Source organism: Chiloscyllium plagiosum, unplaced genomic scaffold, assembly GCF_037043375.1.
Source record: "Chiloscyllium plagiosum isolate Xiang-an unplaced genomic scaffold, Cpla_swu_hap1 HiC_scaffold_3, whole genome shotgun sequence".
Classification (NCBI taxonomy): domain Eukaryota; kingdom Metazoa; phylum Chordata; class Chondrichthyes; order Orectolobiformes; family Hemiscylliidae; genus Chiloscyllium; species Chiloscyllium plagiosum.
This window is the reverse complement of record NW_028270141.1, coordinates 119,879,775-119,892,122: the sequence shown is the minus strand read 5'-3', so window position 1 is coordinate 119,892,122 and position 12,348 is coordinate 119,879,775. Positions and strand designations below refer to the sequence as shown.

General features: G+C 39.4%; 1 protein-coding gene across 6 annotated transcripts in view; it reads right to left on the bottom strand.

The window, feature by feature from the left end:
• afg1lb (AFG1 like ATPase b) overlaps positions 1-12,348 on the bottom strand; it is a 164,750-nt gene that overhangs the window by 9,955 nt on the left and 142,447 nt on the right. For 5 of the 6 annotated variants that reach the window (XM_043687086.2, XM_043687085.2, XM_043687087.2 and 2 more), the window contains 2 exons: positions 10,709-10,779; positions 10,352-10,452 (listed from right to left, as the gene is read on the bottom strand). In XM_043687086.2, coding sequence (XP_043543021.2) covers positions 10,352-10,452; positions 10,709-10,779 — 172 coding nt within the window. Of the gene's footprint in view, positions 1-6,467; positions 6,808-10,351; positions 10,453-10,708; positions 10,780-12,348 lie in introns of those variants that run through there. The other variant, XM_087982918.1, reaches the window with a different exon arrangement.

Sequence of the window (12,348 nt, the reverse complement as noted above, 5' to 3'; positions counted from 1 at the left end):
GAGGCTGTTTTTGTTGGAGAGAAGAAGGTTGAGAGGTGACTTAATCAAGATGTATAAGATAATCAGAGGGTTAGATAGAGTGGACACTGAGAGCAGTTTTCCTCGGATGGTGAAGGCTAACAGGAGGGGACATAGCTTTAAGTTGAGGAGTGATAGATTTAGGACAGATATTAGGGGTAGTTTCTTCATTCAAAGAGTAGTAGGGGCATGGGACGGCCTGTCTGCAACAGTAGTAGACTTGCCGGTGTTAAGGGCATTGGACATACATATTGATAATAATGGAATGGTGTAGGTTAGATGGGCATCAGATTATTTTTGCTGGTTGGGTCGAAGGGCCTGTACTGCGCTGGAACATTCTATGTCCTATGTAAAACATTAACTCTGTTGCTCTCTCTACAGATGCTGCCAGACTTCCTCAGTTTCTGCAGCATTTTCTGTTTTCAGTGCAGTTGTATTTAATTTGATCTGTCCCTTTAAGGCCACTGCTCAAGTGATCCTTGAGGAAATGATCTGAATAGCATCTAATTTAGGTAACTAATTTTCAAAACAAAAAACTCCATACTACTTCGACAGATTTCCATCACCAAGCCATTTGGGTGGGCACTGTTATCTAGCAGCTTTCATTGTTACGAACTCCACAAATAACTTACTGAAGTCAATGTCACAATTTTTGAGAAATTAACTATTCATCACCGAATCAGGCTGGACAAGTTCAACATGGTTGGGATTGGTCTCCAGTGCTTTTTAGTGTTCTGAAGGCTACAGGACCTGAAACCTTGACACTGCTTTCTCTCCACAGATACTGCCAGACCTGCTGAGTCTCTCCATCAATTTCTGTTTTTGTTTTAGATTTCTAACATCCACAATTCTTTGTTTCTCTTTTTTTTTAAAAGAAAGAGCTTGTTTGAATCCCTCTGATCAGGTTTCTGACCCCTTCAATGAACTGGTTCCTAACAAAGGTACAAATGACATCTTTTGTGACCAAGACAACAGTATCCACCATCCTTGTCCTGTTAATAACATTTGATGTCGTTCAGCAAAAAAGTTCTCTCCAGCACTTTTCCACCATTGGCATGCTGTATGGGACTGGATTTACCTGGTTTCATTCAGATTTATTCAGTCACAGAAAGAGAATCACCTGCAATGGCTTTTCCTCTTGCTCCTGCATTGTTAAACTGTGTTTCTTCCCAGAAATCTATCCTTTTCCCCACTTGCTTCTCATTCACATTACCTCTTGGTGACATAATCTAAAATCAAGCCATTAGTTTCTATCTGTACGCTGGAGGCCCTTGTTCTATCTCACCTCCACTTGTTTTAACCTCTCCTCGCTCTCAAATGCCAAAATTTTCTCCAATTAAATATCTGGAAGACTGAAGCTGTTGCCTTCAGTCCCCATGACCAACTCCACACTCTAGCCAAGGATATCAACGCTTTTTGTGGCAACTGTTTGAAATTGAACTCGACTGTTTGCAATCAGACTTGTCCCAAGGACCAGCTTCCTACTATATACCCACATCAAGACTGTTTACTTCCACCTCCTTAATACTGTCACACTCTCAGCTTGTCCCAGCCCAATTACATCTGACACCCTCTACGTTTTTGTCATCTCCAAATCTGATTATTCTACTGCAGTCTTGGACAGCCTCCCACACTCCATCCTCTGTTATTCAATACTCTGGAGTTCATGTCCTTACTTGCACCAAATCCTACTCAACTACCTCCCCTACGCTTGCAAATACAATAGCACAGTCAGGCACCACCTCAAACTGAAATTCGCATCCTCATTTTCAAATTTGTCACTGGCCTCACCCGTTCAAAAATCTCAATAATTGCCTTTTGCCTTACCACCAATAATTTCTTGAATTTCCATTCTATAATCACTCTTTTATCTACTTCTCTTTCCTCCGTTCTTTAAGATTCTCTTTAAAACAAATCTTTTTATCACCTGGTTTAATATTTCATTACATCATTCAGTATTTATATTTTGTTTTATAACTTTCCTATAAAGCATCTTGTTAAAGGTAATTAGTTCTTGTTCTTTGAATAAAGCCTCTGGGTTTTGCTAGTCCAGTACGGCAACTGACATTCTGTACTTCATTGCTTGTAAATTCTGGAGATCGGTTAGTGATCAATTGGAGGTTTTTGACTTCTGAGTAGCAGATGAAATAGTAAAGTCATACTGCATGGAAACAGACTCTTCTAAGTTCTGATAAGAATGGTTCTGTGACATCTGCAGTGAGAGGCAATGGATGCAAGAAAATATGGAAAAACAAACCTCTTGGTATCATCAACAGTAAGCCAGTGGTAGCTGTATTTGAGTTGGGGCTAGTGTTCAAGGCATTTGGTTTCATTAGAAGAACAGTTGCATGATGAAATCAGAAAGAGAAATAACAGGTTATAGCTACTGTGGGTGAATGCTCTCAGGTCTGACAGTATTTAGAAGGCATGTCAGCAGTAGAGGAGAAGTGGGGGTGGCTCACGGGTTTTAGGTGACAGAATGCTGGGGTCCTGGAGCTTGGCTAGGAGTTCAGGGAATATAATTAATTGAAAGGGGTCCTTGGGCTTGGAATCATTGGTGGGGGTTGAGGGGCAGCTGGGGAAGAGATAGCATCTTGAGAGCAAGAAGAATGGTTGAAGCTATATGGAAGCACAGAAGAGGTACTGCAATTAATAACTCAAAGCAAGCATTAGTAAAATTAAATATACACAAAGTTTTTGATGGGGATGTAATTTAAAAAGGCGGTTTCTGGAATTTAAAAAGGAAATTAGTCAAATACTTGATAAAATAAACTTCTCTGTTAATTAATCTTAAAAATTGCCCAGTGAAAATAAACTTGACATATAATTAAACTAAGTTGGCCGTCGAGTTTGGAGGTGGGGTAGTGATGAAGACAGCAATACTCCCACACATTAAATTTATCAGTCCTCTGTTGTTTAGAAGTGAATTAAAACATGGGTTCCTGCCACATTATGTCAGTTAGCATCTCCCTGGGAAACACAACAACTTTACCCTCAGAATATGAATACTCCCCCAATGAATTAAATAAAAGCAGCCTTTCTGAAGATTAGAGGGATTTTTGGTGTATTATTTATAAAATAGAAGGGGATTCAGACAGAAGAAACTACAATAAAATAAAGCTAGATTAATTACATACATTTTGGGAAAAGTAGTGCCTAAAAGGTTTAAGTTGTGAAAGAGGACGAAATTGCTTAGATGAGGCAGGAGAGCTGGCTGAGTTCAGAGCTGTGAGCCCAAAATAAAATACAGGTTACCATAAGTTTAGGAAGGATGTACAAGCTGGGGTTAACATGCGATGTCAGGAATGAGAAGCTCTAGCTATGGCGAGCTAGAAGAGAAACATGGTCTTTTTTAGGAATCTGGCCTGTTCTATAACAAAGAAGGTAAAAGGAAAAGCTGATAATAGTATGCAAACATTTACGCATAAAAGTCAGGGAAAAAAAATCTATTTCCAGTGGCTGATGATTCGCAATTATAAGACTTAAATTGAATACCACACAACACCAGGTTATAGTCCAACAGATTTAATTGGAAACACACTAGTTTTCGGAGAGACGTTCCTTCATTCAGCATCGCTCCGAAAGCTAGTGTGCTTCCAATTAAACCTATTGGACTATAACCTGGTGTTGTGTGATTTTTAACTTTGTCCACCCCAGTCCAACACAGGCATCTCCAAATCATAAATTGAATACAGTTAGCAACAGACCAAAGGGAGAGGTTAGAAAGATCTTTCTTAAAACAGAGGTTGGTTAGAAAATGGGTTGTCCCTTCAAGGAACTACAGCAGATACAAAATCCATACTAGTTTTTAAAGCAAATAAACAGTTTACTTATTTTTAAGAAATGGGAACTTTTTCATAGACCAGTATAGTCACAATTAAGCCTTTCTGTGCTGTAAAATTCTTTGACAAAAGTAAGGCTTGAGCACATGGGCTCATGATGTGAAACAGGATTGAGCATATTAGAAAACGTTGAGTCAACTAATGAAACAAATGAAAATCTATGTTTAAAATGAGATAAAAAGCTGTTACACGCAGACATATTGAAGGCAGACATGATATAGAAATGTGACCAAAAGCAGTTTCAAATGAACAAGAAAAGCTGACAGGATATGTAAAACTTTGAATATTATAGATAACAACAAGTGTATTATGCTAATACAATTATGAAGGTGTCATCTTTCAGAGCATACATCAAATGGAGACCCCGTCTCTGAGCTGCACATAAAAGAGCTCCTGGAACAATTCTCAAGTGGAGCAGATAAGTTCTCTCTGCTATTCTGGTCAATGTTTATTACTTAACTAAGTCATTGAAATAAACCTGGTCAATATGACAGGACTGCTTATGGAATGTTTCTGTACATAATAGACTGTTGTGTTTCATGGATTATAATAGTAACTTTGCTTCAAAAAGTACTTCATGAGGTGTAAAGTGCTTTGGAAACCTTTGGCACTTTATAAACTATTATTTTTCTTTACAAGATGTGGCTGTCATTACTTTATCAGCATTTGTCACTCATTGCAAATTCCCTTGAGGTGGTGGATGAGGTGCCTTCTTGAACCTCTGCAATCCATAGAGTGTATGTACACTCACAATTGACTGGAAGAGTTCCAAGATTTTGACCCAGTGAGAGTGACATAGCTCTAAGTCAGGATAACGTATTGTTTGGTGGTGAACTTGCAGGCAGTGATGTTCTCTAACATTTGGTGACCTTCTTTATCGAGGTGGTAGAGGTAATGAGTTTGAAAGATATTACCTAAGGTAGCTTGGCATCTGGAGTGTACTTTGTGAAAGGTACACACTTCTGCCATTGTTGCTGATGGGAGTGAATGTTTAAAATGCTGGATGAGATGCTAATCATAGACGGTGTTCAGTTTCTTGAATGTTTTTGGCGTTGCACTCATTCAGGCAAGCGGACAGTATTCCATGACACTCTTGATTTGTGCCTTGTCAATGATGGAAAGGCTTGGGGAATGAGGAGATGCATTAGACATCACAGAATTCCCAAGCTCTGACCTGCTCTTGTAGTCACAATGTTTATATGGCTGGTCCAGTGAATACCAGTCTTCCTTTATTTAATAGATACTATCTGACATATAAGGAATGGACTTTTTTTTAAATATTAGATTAGATTAGATTACATTACATTACATTACAGTGTGGAAACAGGCCCTTCGGCCCAATAAGTCCACACCGCCCATACCCCTACATTTACCCCTTACCTAACACTACGGGCAATTTAGCATGGCCAATTCACCTGACCTGCACATCTTTGGACTGTGGGAGGAAACCGGAGCACTCGGAGGAAACCCACGCAGACACTGGGAGAATGTGCAAACTCCACACAGTCAGTCGCCTGAGGCGGGAATTGAACCCGGGTCTCTGGCGCTGTGAGGCAGCAGTGCTAACCACTGTGCCACCGTGCCGCCCACAACTGTTGAAGAAAGCAATAAAAACCAACAGCCATGAGATCCATGACTTTGTTCAATTTTATAGCAAACAATAAAGAACATTTTTTTACTTAGCAGGTGGACTTAAATCTTCTGAATCTAAATTTTCAATGCAGGAAAAGTACCCCCATACAGGTTCCACCATAAAGACAGAAACAGCTCATACAAAGCTTTAAGTGCAATTCTCATTATCGCTAAAAGCTTACTTTCTTTATGAAGCTGATGTGTCAAAGTAGTAACATGCAACGCAACTAGCTTCAGCTTTTCATCAGCAGCCCACTTCAGTTGGAGCATCAGAGCTGTTTACACCATACCTTTTGTTTTGCCCTTGTAGCACTTTTTTTTGTTACAAAAATGTAATGATTTAATGCATGCTCCATCAAAATCACTTCAACTCCAGACTTAGCATGTTTTTACGTGAACAAAGTCTGCACTATTCAGTAGGAAGTTGAATCTTTTGTTTGGTTGCATTAGTTATTATAGACAGAAAGATGTTGTGATTTTTCAGGTAACAAAACACAAAGTGCTCTGATTCTGAAGGTGCTTTTAGATCAGTAATTATATTTCAGCAATATTTTATTTATTAACCTGCCAAAATGCAGTGGAAAAAAGCTAGAATGTATCCTGATGGTAGGATTACTTGTGCATATTTGGGCACCATAGTGATGAACAGTTTAATGGCATCATCATCCAGTAACTCTTTATAATGAATAACATATTATAAATGAATCATTTGCAGTAAAGCAGAAGCTACAAAAATTCAGTCAATTTCAGCATTTAAGACGACCATTTGAACAGGTCTGTTGGCAACACAGCAGGAAGTGAACATATATTGGTGATAAATTTGAATCACATTTAGGAGAGCAGCACAGAATATTAATTTTGGAGTAGACGTGAGAGGAGTGGAGGAGAAAGTGCCAATGAAGTTTGGAATCAAATTAACCTATGATCCGGTGATCAGCAGCAGACCTTCACTGTCTTGAAAGGGCAAGAATTGGACGATATAGGGAGACTTCATTAAGGCAAAAGGTTTGACTTGATTTATTATAGCCACATGTCCTTAAGTACAATTAAAAATTTTGTTTTGCGAGCAGTACAGGCAGATCATAGCAAACAAGGTCATACAGATCATAGGGTGTTTAAACGGCGAGCAGCATATAAGGTTAAGAGCAAGGCATACAAGGTTACAGCTGCACACAAGGTGCACAAAGTAAAATTAACATTAGCAAAATCAGCATTAATTGAAGTTAGAGGGGTCTATTCAGCAGTCTAATAACGGCAGGGAAGAAGGTGTTCTTGAACCTGTTGGTGTGTAAGTTCAAGCTTCCATATCTTCTACCTGATGGAAGAGATTGGAAGACAGCATTACCAGGATGGGAGGGGTCTTTGATGATTTTGGTAGCCTTTCTGTGGCAGTGAGAAGTGTACATGGATTCCAAGAAGGTTAGCTTCCATGGTGGTGTCATTTATCCCTCAGTCAAGTTTCCATGAAGGCCATGCTGGCAATGCAATAATTCACAATAAATCCATGGATAGCATTGCCTGTTTACTGGTGACCATTCTGGAGAGAAATGTGTAAGGGTGTTGGAGGTGGTCTGCTGGCAGAGATCATATGTTCAGCAATAGGAGGGGACTCCATCAGTGAAGTTGTAATTCTGAATGTAAACCTTTTGATTTTTCAACCTTTAAAGAACCTCATCAAGACATATTTGAAATGTCAACCTTTTGGTCACTCTCCTGATCCCTCCTGCTAGCTCACTCATACCCTTTTAAGTTTTCCAATATTCAAGACTCCATACTGTTAACAGTCGGGAAAATAAGCATCTTGCTGAATGAAGATCAGATTACAAGAAAAATCGTAACATAGATTCATACCCATCAAATTAAGAATTTAGCATTTCAATTTTCTCTCAACTGTTCTTTGGTTTTGTAATATTGACCTTCAGAATAACATTTTCATCATTTTTTAAGATTACACGAACATATTTAAATAACAGGGAACTCCTTCAACAATGACCTAACTGATCTTTTACATCTTTGGTTACCATGTAAAGGATGGTCCTATGTTTGTATCACTTTAACTTTATTAGTCAGTGTGCAAGGTGTGTTAATTTCATCCAGAAACAAAGCCCAGGACATAGTTAAATTGCTTCAAACTTTACAGACAGGAAGGCGAGGGTGGCGGGTGAAGGAGTGAAGAAAAGACCAAGATCTACCTCCCTATTAGAGCTTCTTGGATGTGCAAAATCGTAGGATATATTTAGTTTGATTTTTAATTATAGCTAAATGCAATTCTTTAAAGCCTAGAACTCTATCTGAAACTAGGGAAGTGATTTCTGGGCCTCTTGCTGAGCTATTTGGATCATTGATAATCACAGGTGAGGTGCTGGAAGACTGGAGGTTGGCTAATGTGGTGCCACTGTTTAAAAAGGTAAGTGCAAGCCAGGGAACTATAGAATAGTGAGCCTTACATTGGTGGTGGGCAAGTTGTTGGAGGGAATCCTGAGGGACAGGATGTACATGTATTTGGAAAAGCAAGGACTGATTAGAACATAGAACATAGAAGAATACAGCGCAGTACAGGCCCTTTGGCCCTCGATGTTGCGCCGATCCAAGCCCACCTAACCTATACTAACCCACTATCCTCCATATACCTATCCAATGCCCGCTTAAATGCCCATAAAGAGGGAGAGTCCACCACTGCTACTGGCAGGGCATTCCATGAACTTACGACTCGCTGAGTGAAGAACCTACCCCTAACTTCAGTCCTATATCTACCCCCCCTTAATTTAAAGCTATGCCCCCTTGTAATACCCGACTCCATACGCGGGAAAAGTTTCACACTGTCAACCCTATCTGACCCCCTAATCATCTTGTACACCTCAATCAAGTCACCCCTAAACCTTCTTTTCTCCAATGAAAACAGCCCCAAGTGTCTCAGTCTTTCCTCATACGATCTTCCTTCCATACCAGGCAACATCCTGGTAAACCTCCTCTGCACCCGTTCCAGTGCCTCCACATCCTTCCTATAGTATGGCGACCAAAACTGCACACAATATTCCAGATGCGGCCGCACCAGAGTCTTATACAACTGCATCATGACCTCAGGACTCCGGAACTCAATTCCTCTACCAATAAAAGCCAGTACGCCATATGCCTTCCTCACCACACTATTTACCTGGGTGGCAACTTTCAGAGATCTGTGTACATGGACACCAAGATCCCTCTGCTCATCCACACTACCAAGTATCCGACCATTAGCCCAGTACCCCATCTTTTTGTTATTCTTCCCAAAGTGAATCACCTCACACTTAGCTACATTGAATTCCATTTGCCACCTTTCTGCCCAGCTCTGCAGCTTCTCTATATCCTGCTGTAACCTGCCACATCCTTCCTCACTGTCAACAACTCCTCCGACTTTCGTATCATTGATTAGGGATAGTCAACATGGCTTTGTGTGTGGGAAATCATGTCTCATGAACTTGACTGAGTTTTTTGAAGAAGTAACAAAGAGAATTGATGAGGGCAGAGTGGTGGACGTAATCTATATGGAGACTGGTTAGCAAGGTTAGATCTCATGGAATACTAGCCATTTGGATGCAGAACTGGCTTGAAGATAGAAGACAGAGAGTGGTGGTGGAGGGTTGCTTATCAGACAGGAGGCCTGTGACCAGTGAAGTGTCACAAGGATCGGTGCTTGATTCACTGCTTTTCATCATTTATAGAAATGATTTGGATGTGAACCTAGGAGTATAGAACATAGAACAATACAGCACAGAACAGGCCCTTCGGCCCACGATGTTGTGCCGAACTTCTAACCTAGATTAAGTACCCATCCATGTACCTATCCATATAGCTCGTAAGATTGCAGATGACATCAAAATTGGAAGGGTAGAGGACAGCGAAGAAGGTTACATCAGATTACAATGGGATCTTGATCAGATGGGCCAATGCGCTGAGAAGTGGCAGATGGAGTTTAATTAAAATAAATGTGATGTGCTGCATTTTGGAAAAGCAAATCATAGCAGGACTTATACACTGAATGGTAAGGTCCTAGGGAGTGTTGCTGAACAAAGAGACCTTGGAGTGCAGGTTCATAGCTCCTTGAAAGTAGAATTGTAGGTAGATTGAAGAAGGCGTCTGGTATGCTTTCCTTTATTGGTCAGAGTATTGAGTATAGGAGTTGGGAAGTCATGTTACAGCTGTACAGGGTTGGAGGATTTGAGCTATAGGGAGAGGCTGAATAGGCTAGGCTGTTTTCCCTGGAGTGTCGAAAGCTGAGAGGTGACCTTATGGAGGTTTATAAAATCATGAAGGGTATGGATACGATAAATAAACAAAGTATTTTTCCTGGGGTGGGGGAGTCCAGAACTAGAGGGCATAGGTTTAAGGTGGCAGGGGGAGGTACAAAAGGGACCTGAGGGGCAACTTTTTCACACAGAGGGTGATGCATGTATGGAATGAGCTGCCAGAGGAAGGGGTGGAGGCTGGTACAAATTACAATATTTAAAAGATATCTGGATGGGTATATGAATAGAAAGGGATATGGGCCAAGTGCTGGCAAATGGGGCTAGATTAGGTTAGGATATCTGGTCGGCATGGATAAGTTTGACCGAAGGGTTTGTTTCCATGCTGTACATCTCTATGATTCTATAACTGTAAGTCAGTCCACCAGTCCTATAGTGCACTTCACTTCCTTTCAATTGTAGCAGAAGTAGTATCTCCTCCACTTTCCCCAGAAGAAATAAATCAAACTGTAAAAATGCAAAGGGAGCAACGTTTTATCTTATGGATGAAATAGCACTTGGCTCAGGAAACATACTTTATACATGTAGTAAAGCCGAAAGATAGCACATCTTCTTGGCTGAAGTGACTGTACTTACTTTATCACACAGCTCTTCAAATGTGCAGTCTGCTATGGTTCCGCAAGCTTTGCTCAGTCTCAGTTCTCTGCCTTGCACTTTCAAAATCCTTGGTCGTGTTACTATGGAAACATGAACAAAGAATCAGCCTTGTCTGGATAATTACTATAAAATTCATCTCTTATACCTTGGAAATGCATGGTTTGATGAATAATAGCACATGATTCAACACAGAAATTAGACAAAATACTGATACAATGACAACCACTTGAGTGTGGCATCAACCCATATACAGCAATGGAACTTACTAATTGGTCAGTGGAGATTGGGCATTGTGTTCTAAATGTATTCTCTTTCAAGAGAAATTAACTTACGTACTATCATTTTGTTTCTGAGCCAGCTCATCAAATAGCTTATCCACGACAGCCTCCACATCAGCTTCACTTGTACTACAGTGAAAAGAATAATGGAATATGAAATTAATAACACTTGAAGCCAACATCAAACAGCTGCCCAGGCTCGCTTAGCTTTTTGCCCATCAAAAAAGAACAGGATGTTATGCTCTAAATACAAACATTAGATTTATAATACACTTTAAAGCTTGGAATATTAACTCTCAGGTAGATGATTCTATCTTATTTGCATACACTGAAAGACTTCTGTGATTGAAACCTAAGCCAGTAATGAGGCAATACAAGCGAACCAAATCCATTAATGCTATGTGTATACAATGAGAAGAAAGGACCATGGGTTTCTCTTGCATGCAAAACAAGAGCAAGAGAACAGATCAGTCATTCTTCTGAAGAAATAGCTTTTGAAAACGTACTGAGATGGTACATCATTCAGACTAAATATGGCTAAGTAGCTTGTTATAAAAGTCAAATTAAAGCAGTGTGAAGAGAGAGCATGTTACAGTTAAGCTTATAAAATATTATGAGTGAATGCATACAGATTTCAAATCAGAAATCAAGTAATGACTCAAGCTCTTAGGAGCTGCATTATTATTTACAAAATAATGAAGTATGAAGCAAGGATTGACAAAAAACCAAAGGAGACAATAAATAGAAATCAATCTGGTTTGGTCCTCGAAAATATTATGGTTTTTACATTTAAAATGCACAGAAAACAAAGAGCAATTTTTGCTTGTAATGGTTTTCAATCTGAAATGCACTTTTAATTTTTTTTAAATTAACATTGTTAAAATTATTTAAAATAAGAACTAGTAGTTATTATTATGCTTCTGAAATGCCTTGAGAAGTTTTCCTAATTAAAGATGCTGAATTAAATGTTCTTCAATTGACTTCAATTGAGCAATACCAGCGCAATGTCATTAAGTGATGGAACTATGTTATTATATTGTTAAAAACTTTGGTTAACTTTGCTCCATACTATTGTAATATTTGCTTAGTATAATTCTTGCTTTACCTGAAACAATAAATACTAAAATGGGTGACAAAATAATGAAGGGTGTTAATTCCTTCATAAACTGTTCAAACTTCATTGCAGTGCTAGAAAATCCTTAGTCTTTAAGCACATTCTACAGTATTCTATGTTACTGTATTCAAGAGACAATAAAACATTAATAAAAGATATATAATATATAAGTAAAAATCTGGCCAAGTTTGTCAACATGTAGAAACCGACCTGAGGACAAAACAGGCAATAACAATCACAATGCATTAGTGCAGTGTTAGTGAAACAATACTAAAATAAAGCAGCATGATAATGCAGTTCTAATGGAGTTGGTCACAATTAAATCTGCAGTTTGAGCATCTTGATTAGATTCCCTACAGTATAGAAACAGGCCCTTTGGCCTAACAAATCCACACCGACCCTCTGAAGAGTAACCCACCCAAACCCGTTCCCCTGCCCTCTATTTACCCCGACTAATGCACCTAACACTATCGGCAATTTAGGATGGCCAATTCACCTGACCTGCACATCTTTGGATTGTGGGAGGAAACCGGAGCACATGAAGGAAACCCACGCAGACACGGGGAGAATGGGCAAACTCCACA